The following is a 15,254-nucleotide window of genomic DNA, read 5'->3' as shown; positions in this document are numbered from 1 at the left end:
CAATAGGCTTCATATTCTGATGTCATATCCCAAAAGGCAATATGTCATTTTTAGGGATGAAGAGTGAAGATATTTAAGCAATGAGTCAGAAGTATTGTGAGGTGATGACCTAAAAAAGATTTGGAGGTGATATATCAAATTCTTCCCTGATGTGTATGGAAAGCAATGGTCTTACCACGTCACTAGAGAATGATTACATATAATAAATCAGAAACTATCTAGAATGTTAAGTGCTGAAATATTAAACAAAACAAACTATTAACAGAGTGAGTTTCCTATTGCGTTTGGCAAAATCTGATTTTTTTTAAAAGATGATCTTCAAAAAATAGAACAACTGGCTGTTTGTTTTAGCCAATACAAAGTTATGTGGTATTCTTCAAGAATTCCTGAGACCCTCTGGCTAGGACTATGTGTACTCTTATGAGTCCTCATATACTATTTCATCAGTTAGGAAGTTGTAAATAAAGAATCATAACAGTGACATGCAGAATTTATTCATAGAACATTATTTTAGCCCTATCTCCATATTTATGGCTGTAGAAAAAGAGCCAAAAATAGAAACACATGGCTCTTTGTAAATGTAACTTCTCAAAGACAAAAGTTTATGTGTTATTATTATTTGTGTTTTCACATTTATTAGTAATAAGTTATTCTTATATTGCTTTATGGATATTATGTACTTTAAAGGGCATGTGAAACTACATTAAAAAGAAATAAGTTATGTTTAAAAGTTTAAAATTTATAGTTAAATTTTATTTCATATAATGAAGTATTTCTAATATTAAATGTCTATAATGAATAATGTAGAGAAAATACACATTTTAAATAAAAGTATTTGGCTTAACTCTTGAAAATAAAAATACATTAAAAACTTTAAATATTTTGAAAATTGAATTTTAAAAAGTAACATTGTTAATTAGCTAATTTATGTAGTGTCTTTTTTTTTTTCTATTCCCCATGTCTGAAATATCTGGAAACATATAGGGTTTCTCTAGAATATTGTGTGTGGTTTTTTTTTTTTACCATGGCGAAAAATCACCAAATATTTCACTCCTTTAATTGGCAAAAATTGTTAAAATATGTCAACGAGCATATTTTTCAGAAGGAACAAGTTTTCCTTTTCATGCAAACCTGTCTTCCTAACCTGGCAGCTGAGTCTAATTAACCTCAGCTGGAATTGTTTCACTCATAGCTTAGAATCTAGCACCAATTCTGGCCCCAGCTCAAGGGGCTATGAAGACATTAATTGAAATGAGCTGTTAAGCATCAAACATATGGAAGTGCCCCTATTTTCTTCCAAATTGCTTACTTTCCATATCCCTTCATGGTTTTGCTGGATCTACTTGGAATTTCTCCTATCCCTCCTTCTCACACATGCCTTCTTTCTCTTCTTGGTCAACTCCCAGTCATGCTTCACAAACACTTTAAAAACTCAGCATTTCTATGAAGCATCTGTGGGCCCACGGACATATGTAGTTGCTTCCTGTATCTTTTACTGTAGCACTGTTCATCTCTTAGTGTTGACATTTGTTTATGAACCTGCCACCTTTCTTAAACTATAAGCCACTCAGGGTCAGGGTCTGTGTCTTCACATACCTATATCCCCAGTGCCAAGCACAGGGCCAGGTCCATAGTTCCTGTTCAGTAAATATTTGCTGAATTTATAGATTTTACTACTGCTCCCATTCTGTGTTTGCCTCTGGTACCAAAAAGAATTCATTAGTAACTGAATTCTAGCTACCTATCAAAAGCTTCATAAAACTGCTTTATTTTTCCCACTTCTCTTCCTGCCTTTGTTTCTCCATTCCTCCTCTCCATCTTTTTCTCTCTCTCCCTTCATCCTTCCCTCCCTCCCTTCCTCTCTCCTATCCTTCTTTCCATTTTTTCAAAACCACTGCCCCAGAACACTGAGTTTTTTTAGCCATGCCCTCATCCTTAGTGACTGGGCTTTTTATTCTTAAACTCAATCTTGCTAGGATTGTATCACCAATACCTGTCATCAAACTTCTCTGGCATAGCACCTTCTGCACTTGTGAACTTCTAACGTCTTTATTTTGGAACACTGACAGTCACATGAGCTATGCCAACCTGAATAGATGCATGGAGTCATGAACTCAGTTTAAGAAGTGGGATTCTTGTATTTCACCTTTGTACTGACATTCTAATTTCAAACCCATTAGGTAACACGAGTTCCATGTACCCTTCTTTCTTCCTTTTTTTTTTTTTTTTTTTGTGTGACGGAGCCTTGCTCTGTCGCCAGGCTGGAGTGCAGTGGCACAATCTCGGCTCACTGCAACCTCCACCTCCCGGGTTCAAACCATTCTCCTGCTTCAGCCTCCTGAGTAGCTGGGACAAGAGGTGCATGCCCAGCTAATTTTTGTAGTTTTAGTAGAGACGCGGTTTCACCATGTTGGCCAGGCTGGTCTCAAACTCCTGACCTCATGATCCGCCTACCTCGGCCTCCCAAAGTTTTGGGATTACAGGCGTGAGCCATCACGCCCGGCCTGTACCTTTCTTAGAATAACAAATTCCTGGTTTGGCTCTCATGTGTGGGTTCCAATCCTTCAGTCAGCCCTGTGGTTCTACCTGAACTTTTTGCCCTCTTCTCTTCTTTCTTGGCCTATTCCCTGTAGAACAGAATAGAACAGTACCAGAAATCCACAAGGTGCAGACTGATAAACCAGGGTAGCAGTGGTTCCACACACTTCCCATTGGTGAGAGTGGCAAGATATGAGGATTTTACTGCTGTATGTTTCCTCTATCTTCAAGTGACTGCAAAAACCCAGCAGTATAGTTGCTCCAATTAGAGGGCCTGGGATCAGAGAACATTCTGCCTCAAATCTTAGGCGATACATTTGCCTTTAACAAAATATAACTATGTATATTTTCTTTTTTATATTTTATTTTTGAGACAGGGTCTCACTCTGTCACTTAGGCTGGAGTGCAGTGGCATGATCTTAGCTAACTGTAACCTTGAACTCCACGGCTCCAAGGATCCTCCTGCCTTAGCCTCCCTGGTAGCTGGGTCTACAGATGTGTGCCGCAAGCCCAGCTAATTTTTTATTTTTTTGTAGAGATGGGAGAGTTGCTATCTTGCCCAAGCTGGTCTTGAACACTTGACCTCAAACACTCCTCCTTCCTCGGCCTCCCAAAGCACTGAGAGTATTTACTTATTTAAGTCTTTGTTTAAATGTCACCTTCCCATGTGGTTGATTCTCACCATCCTAATTAAAATTACAAATTTCCATCACGCACCATTCCCTCTATCCTGGCCTATGTTTTCTATAGCACTTGCTGTCTTCTGATATATCATTTACTTCTTCATTATTTTATCATCCAATGTATGTATCCCCTGTTACAAAATATGCTCCATGGGCAGAATTTTTTCTTTTTCTTTTTGTCTTTTATTCATTGATGTCTCCAAGCACTTAGAATAGTACCTGGCACAAATAGGCACTCAATACATATTTGCTTGATGAATGAACAGATGAATGGGCAAATGAAAACAGCACATCAAAAATATTTGGTAGAAATACGTACACCTTTCTGACATTCTACAATCAGAATATTAAAAATAATATATTTAGTTTTTTCCAATTTCAGGGTGAATGAATGATTTTTTAAAGGTATACTTAAATTTCTTGCTATCTTTCTTTGATGGCCTCATGTTTTAAAATTAAATATGACCAAGTGCAAGCTCAAAATGAGTTCCTGGGATTTTGGAAATTTTCCAGCATTCCAAGGTGCTGATTTATAGTTACCACGTGAACGACCTCATGAATAGACCTTTCATTACATATTCCTCAGAATAGCAAACTCCCAGCTGCCCCTTCCTACTGGGCCATGACTTAACTCTGGAATGTGTTTTGACTCACTGACTATAATAGTGACTAAAAGGAACATGTGGGAGTCATCAAAAATCTGCAGGTGGACCCGACTTTAAGAAAAAGAAACACTTAATTGGGTAAGCAGATTAATTAGAGATGATTACTGATATAAAAATTAGATTATTTTACAAAGGCCATCACCACAGAATTGTTTTAGATGGTGATCCACTGACGATATTTTTCCTAATGAAATGTCTCCTATATGAACTAAAATAACATTATTTGGGGCATGAAATAAGGTAGAGTAGGTAGGGAAGCAAGTCTGCAAGCAGAAGCGAGTGCTGGTAGTCCTGGGTCCACCATCGTGTGTCCGGAGACCAGGTGTCGATGGTGTTAGCTGGAACTACTCTGTGATTAAATGTCTGATTTACTTATAAGTTTCCAAAGAAGCCCTCCCTGTTTCATTAAAGAAATGGTGCTGTTAATTTTAAAGTCACCTGTTGTTCAATTTCATTTAACTTTGTTAATCTTAGGTATTCAGAAAAAGGTTTGCTTCTGACCTGAGGGGATTCATATTTCCAAGACAATGAAGCTCTAGAAAAGATGTTATGGGGAAAAAAAAAAAAAAAAGTAAAGCCTCACAGTAGTATTTCTGTTTCTATGATAAAACTATTGCTTTATCAGCACATTGAAAAGGGAACACAGTTGAAATTATATTTTTCTTAATTTTATCACTAGAAAATACTAAAGAGAGGAGATCATCCCCAGCTCTCGAAGGCAACTTTTTAATATGTGAATTATTGCTATTTACCTTTTATCTGTTTTGCCAACATGAATTCTCTTTCTGCTTATACACATACATTTCAATAAAGGTAAATTAGCAGGTAGAGGATCACTTAAAATGAATAGTTAGCATCTGGATCAACTCTCATGAAAGGTTGGACAGTTAGCTCATGGGACGAATGTCAGCTTCCAATATCATGACAATTTACATGTACATTACTTAAAATTCAATGAAATTAGCAATTATGTTGGTCAGCTGCACTAGCTACTTTTTAATTGCGTAATAGCCACATGTGGCTAGTCGTTACCATGTTGGATCGCACAGATATAGGACACTTCTATTATCATTATCACAGAAGTTTCTTTTGGACATCATTACTCTAAAATGTCTGATTTTAAACAAAAAAATAAGATATGTAAATGTCAGTCACACAAATACATATATTATACATACTTCAGTATTTTAGAAACATTAATGACTGGAAGGATCCCCTCATGTAAAGAGCAGTAGAAAACTGAAAGAACAGATGTTCAGTTTGTTTTGTGAAACCTGCCAGAGGAGATGAATGGCCATTATAAGAATAAAGAATGAATTTAGTTTTAATCGAGCAGAATAAAAAGAGAAAGACAGTAGGTAATTTCCAAGGTTTATTGCAAAAGCCTTGAAAAAGCGACTTTGAATATATATTTTATCTTTTGGCATTTTACATGTTGATGACTTAGAAGATTAAAATTAAAATTATGAGTTAGAGAATAAAAGTGAAGAGCAGACAATTGTCATATTAGAAAATCCCAAGTCATATAAATTTGATGCACATGACCCATTCAATTCTATACTATTTGAAGTTTCCTTGATCCAGAGTTTTTCAGCAGAAAGAGTAGATTTTTCAATTCTACATACATGTACGTCAAACGCCAGTACCTAAGACTTCCAGTATTCACTTTCCAACTTACTGGTCTTAAAATATCTAAAAGAAATTCAACAAATCATATATATATATATATATATATATATATATATATATATTTTTTTTTTTTTTTTTGGAGATGGAGTCTCGCTCTGTTGCCCAGGCTGGAGTGCAGTGGTGCCATCTCGGCTCACTGCAGCCTCCACCTGCCAGGTTCAAGCAATTCTCCTGCCTCAGTCTCCCGAGTAGCTGGGATTACAGGCATTCACTATCATGCCCAGCTAATTTTTGTAATTTTAGTAGAGATGGGGTTTCACCATGTTGGTCAGGGCTGGTCTCAAACTCCTGACCCTAGGTGATTTACCCACCTTGGCCTCCCAAAACGCTGGGATTACAGGTGTGAGTGACTACGCCCGACCCAACAAATCAGATTTTTATATTAGTATAATACAATTAATCAAATCATTTACACTGATTGATTTCTTTTCTTTCATATCCCATCATTATCAAATTACCCACATTTGTCAAATTATGGATTTACTATGCTTGACATTTAATGTCATATGATCTAAGTCTTCCTAGAATCATTTTAACAAATGTTAGAGTATATTTCCAAGAAAATGTGAATGGAATGCACCAACATGCACACGGGAGCACTATGGTTTACTTGACACCAATACATAAGTGAGGAAATGGAGTAAATGAAACAGAAGTGGTGAGAGTAATTGTCCACAAACTGGGAACCTGGGAGTGGCTCATCGGGCATAGAAAGAAAGGCTGGGGAAAATCATAGCACCTTTCTGTGCTGTTCTGGTCCTGCAGTTGAGGATATTGGAGTGGAAATAATCTGACAGGCATTGCTAGTTCTGTCCTGGAATGGAGTTATCAATTCACACTGTTTACTAAATTTTAAATATGCAGGATATTAGGTAGTTGCACTTAAATTATCTATTATAAGTGTAATTTTAAAAATCTACTGCTTTTCATATTACTACAAATAAATACTGCCTCAATATGAAACTCTTACGGCTAGTTAAGATGTTTAACTAATATATAAGGCTGTCGCAGTCACTCATATAATTGTATAAACTCTGAAATCTTTCAGTTATCACACTTTATTTAGAAACAAGTGTTTATCTTTTTGGAATAAAATAAACCTTTATAGCAAAACAGCAATATCAAAATGCTCTTGTTTTGTAGGTTTCGTCCAGTTTAATTTGCATGCTGTCCAAGTTAACTAAATTAAGTATTAAAATAGTTTATTATTGTTCCAACAGAGATAGAAATTTGGGGACCTGTGAAAGAATGAAAAGGATTCCATAATGAAATAATTTTGTTTCTTTTAAATGTATTGATACATAGGAATTAGAGTTATTGTGCAATATACAGATAAAATGAAATTAAAATTGCTGCTATGTTCATCCATCTTGCAGATGCAATTTTCCCACCTTGTGTTTGCAAGTTTACTTCTTGTTATTGTCAGTGTAACTGGAAATGTGTATTTGAGGTTACTTTTAAATTTAAGTCATATCTTGACAGTAAATAGTGGTTACACTCCAGAATACTTTTTCTAAGCTTTTAAAATAAAGAGGCCTTTGAAAACCTTTGCATGGAAATCAAAGAAAACACAGACGAGGAGAAGTAAGATGTGATGAGTGGAGTTAATTATCTCGTGTAAGTCCGATCAGTTTGCCAAACTCATTTTTGCCTCCCTATGCTAAGCTCTCCACAGGAAAGAATCATCAGAATATAAATCATTCCTTGAAGCTTCCCTTTTCTTGGCCTCTGCTAATCTAATTCTTTTGCATTCAGCCAAGTGCCCATAAAATTTAATCACAGGCCAGAAATATGTGGAGTAAATTCCTCAAGACTGATACTAATCATATTAGGATATTAATTGGGCATACCAAAATGAATTGAAAGTGAAAAAGAGATTGAAATCTCAATTTACATGTATTTAGAAATCCATGCCCAGGCCATCATTAGCAAACTCCCCTTCACTGTTTCTACACCTGCCTCCCACTCCAAATTACATCCTTCTACCAAACGGAATCGGAATGGGCTGAACCACATGTAAATTCCCCTGAAAATCAGTCTGTTCTGTCACAGTGTACAGCTTCTCAAACTTTAATGTGCACATGAATCATTTGAGGATCCTGTTACAAGCAGATTTTGATTTAGTAGAACTGATGTGAGGCTGAAGGGTCTGCATTTCTAATAAGCCTCCAGGTGATGCTGATGTGCTGATTCGCAAACAGCTTTTTTAAAGTTTTAAAGCAGAGTACTATTTGCTTTTCCACATTGTGAACTGTAATATTCCAAAGACTTTCCACATTGCTCACGTGGACTGGTGACTTAACAGTTTGCTACAAATATTCCAAATGATATCTTAAAATTTGTACTAATTATGACCTCTAACAAACACCACAAATACTACAATAGACATTAGTTGGTTAAAGAGGAAAAATCCAGAATGTGTCTAATCAGAAATGATAAATAAGATCTGTATTTTCCAATAAATTATTTATATTTTTCATGTCTGTCATTGTTGAAAATGATATTAGTGTGATTTCTAACATATGAGCTATTAACTTTTTAATGATATTTGTAAAGCATTAATCAAATTTATAAGGTTCTGTCTAAAATGTAACACTCTTATGTCGCTTTGTATTCCAAATTCATTATGCAAGTTTAGTTTAATTGTCTGAAAAGGAGATGCTTAAGGCATCTTATTATTTTTTTTTATTTTGCTACTGATAGTTACTCCTAGCTCATTCTTTTGGTACCCACAGACAGAAAGACAAGTATGTTTTTCTTTTATTTTCACAAAAGGAAAAGTCAGATTATGGTCAGGTACATTGTTTCAAACTTCTAATACTGAAAATGCTTGTTGTACTGGTTTATAGTCAATTAAAATATATTCTATTTAGTTATAAAAAACTAATTAAAATATAATAAAGATAGAGGTATTTATAAATACCTCTATTTTTCCTAAATTATATTTCCTAAACTATATGCAGTCATTATTTTCCTTACTAATTTTTAAACAAACCCCTCATATTTTTTTTTTTATTAACCACTCATGTTGTACGAGGTATGATCTCAAGAAAGTGTATCAAAATGCTATGCTAACCTTCAAAGATGTGGCTGTGACCACTTTCAGGTGACATCTTGTCACAAGATGTTTCCTCGCCTTTCTTGTCTGAGTCTTTCACAGAATCCTCCAGCTGGCTCCCAGGGTGACTCTTAAAAGCTGGCGAGCACAAACTTCGCTCAATTTCCACTTCCTGTTAGAAGACATTAAAGGGTTGTCTGTTAAAAGCTATCAGTAGGAAACAGATGTGTTTTTTAGGGGGGTTAGAAGGCAGGAGTGAGAGAGGGAGGGAGTTTCTATCGTGAGTGATGTTTTCCAATATGCTTCGGGTAAAATTTTGATAACTTCGCCAAGAACTGCAAACATATATCTGAACGCTTAGTTTACTTTTCCGCCACTGGTTCCACTTCTGAATTAGCCTTCCTTTCATGTGTGTGTGTTTTTTACTCTCATAAAAGAGAGAGAGTGGAAATAAGGGTCACAATACAACATAATATATGTTAATGGATGCAACTTTCTAGGCCTGAGAAATGTTAATGAGGGACTTTCAAAAAATAGCAATGTATCAACATTATATGCTGAAGACAGAAGGAAATGAGTTTTTTTAATGTCATGCTCACCCTATAATAATAACCTGAGCAATTATAGAGTTCCCCAATTACAAATCCATTCAGCCAGCATACAGTGAGTACAGTTTTTCAATTCATAAAGATTATGAAATTACTTCTTGAGATAGTAATTTAAAGGTGAAGAGATAAAAGATTCCCAAAGAAAGGAAGTATAAAGGATATTTCCAACATAGAAAGTCTAGCATTCCTTATTGTATAGGCCAAGTAATGTAATCAAATAAAACAAACCAAGCCAAGTAGACTAAATATTTTGAATAAAAAGTTGCAAAAAGTAAATGACCCAAGACAGTTCAAGAAGCAAAAGTCTAATTTTTACTATGTCAAGTAATATGTTGAAAATGTTTTCAACAGCTACACCTAAGTTAAAGATTTTCATACAGGAGGTCACACAGTAGTCTCCCTGTAACTGCAGTTTTGGTTTCTGCAGTTTCATTTATCTGCGGTCCACAATATGAAATGAAAAATTCCAGAAATAAACCATTTATAAATTTTAAATTGCATGCTCTCTGAGGATCACTCCATCTGCCCAGGACATGAATCATCAGTTTGTTTGTCCATACTACCAACCATGATTCACTTAGAAGCCGTCTTGGTTATCAGATGGACTATCATAGTATTGCAGTGCTTGTGGTCAAATCACTCTCATTTAACCTTTATTACAGCATAGTGTTTTAGTTAGTCTATTTTATTATTAGTTATTGTTGTGAATCTCTTACTGTGCTAAATTTAAAAGTTAAACTTTATTATAGGTATATATGTGTGGGATAAGACATAGTATACACAGGGTTCAGTACTAGCTGTGGTTTTAGGCGTCCACCAGGGGCCTTGTAACATGACCCCCGTGGATAAGGGGAGACTACTGTATTTTTCTAAACAGCGATTCAGATGATGATGTCAGTAATTGTTTTTCACTTTTGTTACCTCTTAAGTACACAGACATGAGTGAGTCAAGTTTGAGAGACAGCTAAAAGCTTCGAAACATTTCTTAGAGTAGACACATTTTCTATGTCTTTGCTATGGTTAGAAAAGTTTTTCAATTTATATATAATATATACACACCTGCAAATATATATATACATATATGACATGTACATAACAAGTATATATGAAGATATATATTCACACAAATATATAATATACACATACACATGAATATACATGAGAATGAATATATTCACTATGTATATGTGTGTACATACATTTATTACAAATGTTTGTATATACACATATACACACATACATATAAAATCACTAGAAATATTGGTAACTGGTAATCATATCATCTTCAGATACTCCCAAAAAATATTTGATGTATGCTGTCTTCATTAGAGTGAACTTTAACTGAAACTAAAAACAATTGCAGGAGAAAAATAGAGAAAAAGAACTTGTCGTTTTTTTCAGGGCATTGCCTTTAACATATGTGTTTCCAACTATTACAAAAAATCCATATGTTCATAATCTGTAGTGAGGTATAATGCTGTTGAGACACAGTGTCAGTCATGCCACGACATGTGGCACGAGTATAACATCCTTCTCTGAGTTCATTCTGGTGTCCTCTCCACTGTCCTGGAAGGTGACTGCTATGACATGAACACATTATGTTTGCTTGTTTTGTTTCAGCAATTTTATCCAACTGCTAGCATTGCAAAACAAGATGAGATAAATAGAAGGTGCAGATGCCTACAAAGTTGTGATTTTTGTTAGGAAAATTTATGTTTTGGTAAAAGGTGGAACACTGAACATGGTCCATGGACTGAGACTGATGATATTAAGGAATAATTTCTGTTTCATATACCTACATGGAAATGTGATTTGATTAAATTTTAGCTGGTGATGACATTAACTTATACTATATTGGTATTCTCATTCTGGAATTCACAAGTATCAAGAGTGCATCTTGTATAGAGGCAGTAAGGAACAATCCACATGTGGTGGACCTATTTTCAAGCCCTAGTCATCACATCAAAGTCATTCTGAGGCAAGTTCTTCAGGGCCTGGCAAGGGGTAAGGAGGCAGCTGCGTAGAGATATAAAAGAGCTTCTTGGATGAGGTTGAATTGAGCTCTCTCCAATCAAAGCAGTGATCCGCTTTAATCTCTCGTAATCTGTTTTATACACTGTGCTTCCACAAAAGATTTACTTTGAGTAAAAATCTATAGGCTTAAACAAATGTGTAAAACACCAGTTTAGAAGGAACAAATGCAGCATTTCACAATGAGAAAGTTGGATTCAAGCCCTCCCTTGGCTACTAATTAGCTTTGTGGCCTTGATTAAGTCACTTGCCATTTCTAGGACTAAGTTTTCTCAAATGTTCTTGGAAGAGATTTGGTTATTGGATGCCTAATGTTCAACAACCAACTACTAGTGGTATAATTTTGTTTAAAATAAAATAAAGAAATATGTTTCACCTTTGTTGGCTTCCAGTCTAGTGAAGGAGGTAAATGGTAACGAAGCCCAGGAGTCAGTATTAAACATGCAACTCTAATGCTGAGTATCTCAATGGGGGAATTAACTCAGTGAGAAAGAGAGAGCCGCGCACAGGGCTCTCCTGGGGAAATGACTTTCAGCTGATATTTGAAGAATGAATGGGGCTTAACTACGTGAAGAGCTTTCCAGGTGAAGACAATATGTGCAAATGTCCTGGACTGGGAGGGAGGACAGAGCATAGAGTAGGTGGGAGCAGGGAGGCTGAAAGAAAACACATGGTGCTGGATGGCCTGCAGAGGCAGGCCGGGACCAGATCACAAGGCCTGCAGCACTGTATTTACTTTTTTGGTCTTAGCTCAATGGGAAGTTACTGAATGTTTGTGTGTGTGTGTGTGTATGTGTGTGTGTGTATACATGTGCACGCATGACATAATCAGATCTGCCATGTGAAAAGTGCAGTCTAACTCCAGAACATGATTTCTCAATCTTGTCAGTGTTATCTGAACCAGATAATTCTTTGTTGTTAGGGCCTTATTCTGTGCATAGTAGGCTGTTTGACAGCCTTCCTGGTCTCTACCCACTAGATGCCAGGAGCATTTGTCCCTAGCTCTGGAGTCATAACTATTAAAAGTGGGTTCACACATTGCAAAATCTCCTGTGGGGAGCAAAGTCATTGCTGGTGAAGAGCCACTACTCCAGACTGGGTTAGAGTAGAAGGTTACAATACATGTGGAAAGAGCAGTTACTATAGCAGTACTGCAGGCAAGTGATGATGATCTTAAAGAAAGAATGGTGATGGAGATGGCCAGAAGTGAACCAAGTTGAAAGCTACTTAGGAGGTAAAACTTTCAAAGTTTGGTAATGGATTGAATCAGAAGTCTGAGAAAGATAGAGAGGGGAGGGGAGAGAGAATGAGAGAGAGAGAGAGAGAGAGAGAATGGGAGAGAATTTAATTTTTCTCTATGGCATGCACAACAAAATGGATTGTGATGCTATTAAATGATGTCAAAATATCAGATAAAGGCTGGTTTGAGGGAGATGATAGATCATGAGTTGGGTAGCAAGATGTCCAAAAGGCAGTTGGATGTGTAGCCCTGGAGCTTAGAGGAGAGGTCCAAACTGAACAACTAATTTAAGTCATCTGCTTTCCGTGGTAATTGAAACAACAGGCTTGAATGAACTTGCTTAGGGGCAGAGTATATAAAGTGTGATGGAGAGTGAGTCCAGAACCAAGCCTTGAAAAATGCCAAGATTAAATGTATGGCAGAGGAGAAAAATCAGAAGGAAAGAATATCTTTAACGATATTGAACTTGCACTGAAAATATTAATTTGAAGAGGACTAAAATATATCTTGAGTTGAGCAAAATGGATGTCAACAGTTGAACAAAATTGCTTCATTGGAAGTACAAAGGTTCGAAGGCAATTTGAAGTGGGTGAGAGAGTGGCTGGGAGATGGTGAAGGGAATTCACTTATTGAAAATTTCAGTGTTAATGTGGATGGGAGCAATAGAGCAGTAACTTGAGAGAGATGTGTTTTGTTTGTTTTAAAGGAAGAGTTTTGCATACTTTGAAAAGCTGACTCAAATGATTTAATGAAATGGAGATGCTGACTGTATAGAAGAGAGCAGGAACAATCAGTGAAGGAAAATTCCGGAGAAGGGCAAGAGGATGGAACCCAAAGCAGGGATAGAAATATAGCCCGAAGGCAGCATAACAGAAAACATTCCTGTTCTCACTGAGGGGAAGGAGGGTCAAATTGATGCAGATATAGGTGATTTGCATGCTTGGTTGCTTGAAGATAAGAACCCAGGCAGAAAGTTATCTATTTTCTCTGTTACAATGCAAAGTCTAATGAACATAGGAGTATTTGAAGAGAATGAAGAAAGTTTAACTTAATTGCTGGGGAGAACGGGGGAAGAGAGATGACTAGACAAAGATGACTGCGGCAGTGCAGCGCTGGGGGCCCATTTGAGATTGGGAATATTAACTCTGCAGGGCTACCAATGGGGCCTGTTAAGTTACTTAGTTACTTACTAAGTCAGAAAATTCTCCATAGTTCTAGTTTGGGCAATGAGAAAGTATATAGCTGACTTCAGCCAGGGAGCGGTTTCCTGAGGAAAAGTATAAATAAAATGTGTATCGCAGAGTGGGGTTAGGGCAGGCAGAGACCAAGCACAGGAAATTTAGGTTGCCACCAAGAGATCTAACAGAGCGATTGAAATGATACACTGTGAAATGTAAGTTGGATTAAAAGGAAAGAAAGGGTACATTGGAAGACAGACAAAGGGTCCCCAGACTGGAGATCTTGGTGAAACTAAAGAACCCTTTTAGTGTGAATATTTGGCAAAGCAAATTGGAGAGAATCGTGACTGGGGCAACTGAGATGTTTGCTTTAGTTTGTAGAGAGTAGGGTAACTTGCTAGGATCCAGCTGTGACCAAAAAATGAAAGCTAGAGTAGAGGGAAAGTTATTACATAGGAGGAAACCTAGGAACTCAGGGGCCATGATGGTGTCCCAGGAAAATGGAAGGACTTGAAAGGCAGAGAAAAGTAAGTTGTGTAGCAATGTCCTTGTAAATGAGGGAAACCATTGAATGTAATAAATATCAGTCATGATGGTTGGTGGTTGGTGGGGAAGGTGCACCTGACTGAATGAGTCTCAGATGTGCAGGGTTTTTTTTTTCTTTCTTTTTTTTTTTGTTTTGTTTTGTTTTGTTTTGTTTTGAGACGGAGTCTCGCTCTGTCGCCCAGGCTGGGGTGCAGTGGCCGGATCTCAGCTCACTGCAAGTTCCGCCTCCCGGGTTCACGCCATTCTCCTGTCTCCAGCCTCCCAAGTAGCTGGGACTACAGGCGTCCGCCACTCGCCCGGCTAGTTTTTGTATTTTTAGTAGAGAGCCGGGGGTTTCACCGTGTTAGCCAGGATGGTCTTGATCTGCAAACCTCGTGATCCATGTCTCGGCCTCCCAAAGTGCTGGGATTACAGGCTTGACCACAGCCCGGCCAGGGTTTTGTTTTTGTTTTAAAAAAAACAGGAGAGGAGTGATTAGGAAGAATGGTCTCCAGGTACATGGAGACAATTCAGGGACACTGATGATTTCGGGGGAGAACCATGTTTCTGTTAAAGCGAGAAGGTGACAGAAGTATTTGGAGAAGAGGTTGAGGGTACAGAAGTCATTGCCGATTATGGAGAGACAGTTCCAGAGGCACTAGTGGAGGCTCTGGCTTAAATAATATGTAAATAAGTAAAAGCTCTCGATAAGGTCTATTATCTTTACTAGTTTTATGACTCTTCAAAACGAGGAAAGCAATTGAAAATAGGGGAAACAAACTTGAAAAATATTAAGGTAATATTTCTTTTCTTTTCTTCTTTTTGTTTTTGAGACCGAGTTTCACTCTTGTTGCTCAGGCTGGAGTGCAATGGTGCATGGTGTGATCTCAGCTCCCCACAACCTCTGCCTCCCGGGTTCAAGTGATTCTCCTGCCTCAGCTTCCTGAGTAGCTGGGATTACAGGCATGCACCACCATGCCCGGCTAATTTTGTATTTTCAGTAGAGACAGGATTTCTCCATGTTGCTCAGGCTGTTCTC

At 37.1% G+C, this 15,254-nt stretch overlaps 1 protein-coding gene across 4 annotated transcripts in view; it reads right to left on the bottom strand.

Moving 5' to 3' along the window:
• The window catches only part of XIRP2 (xin actin binding repeat containing 2), a 597,703-nt gene that overhangs the window by 117,503 nt on the left and 464,946 nt on the right, over positions 1 to 15,254 (bottom strand). For all 4 annotated transcript variants that reach the window (XM_021924350.2, XM_003907567.5, XM_021924351.2 and 1 more), the window contains one exon: positions 8,652 to 8,805. In XM_021924350.2, the coding sequence (XP_021780042.2) occupies positions 8,652 to 8,805 (154 nt within the window). The remainder of the gene's footprint in view (positions 1 to 8,651; positions 8,806 to 15,254) is intronic.

This window comes from Papio anubis, chromosome 10 (assembly GCF_008728515.1).
Source record: "Papio anubis isolate 15944 chromosome 10, Panubis1.0, whole genome shotgun sequence".
Taxonomy (NCBI): Eukaryota; Metazoa; Chordata; class Mammalia; order Primates; family Cercopithecidae; genus Papio; species Papio anubis.
This window is presented reverse-complemented; position numbering and strand designations above follow the sequence as displayed.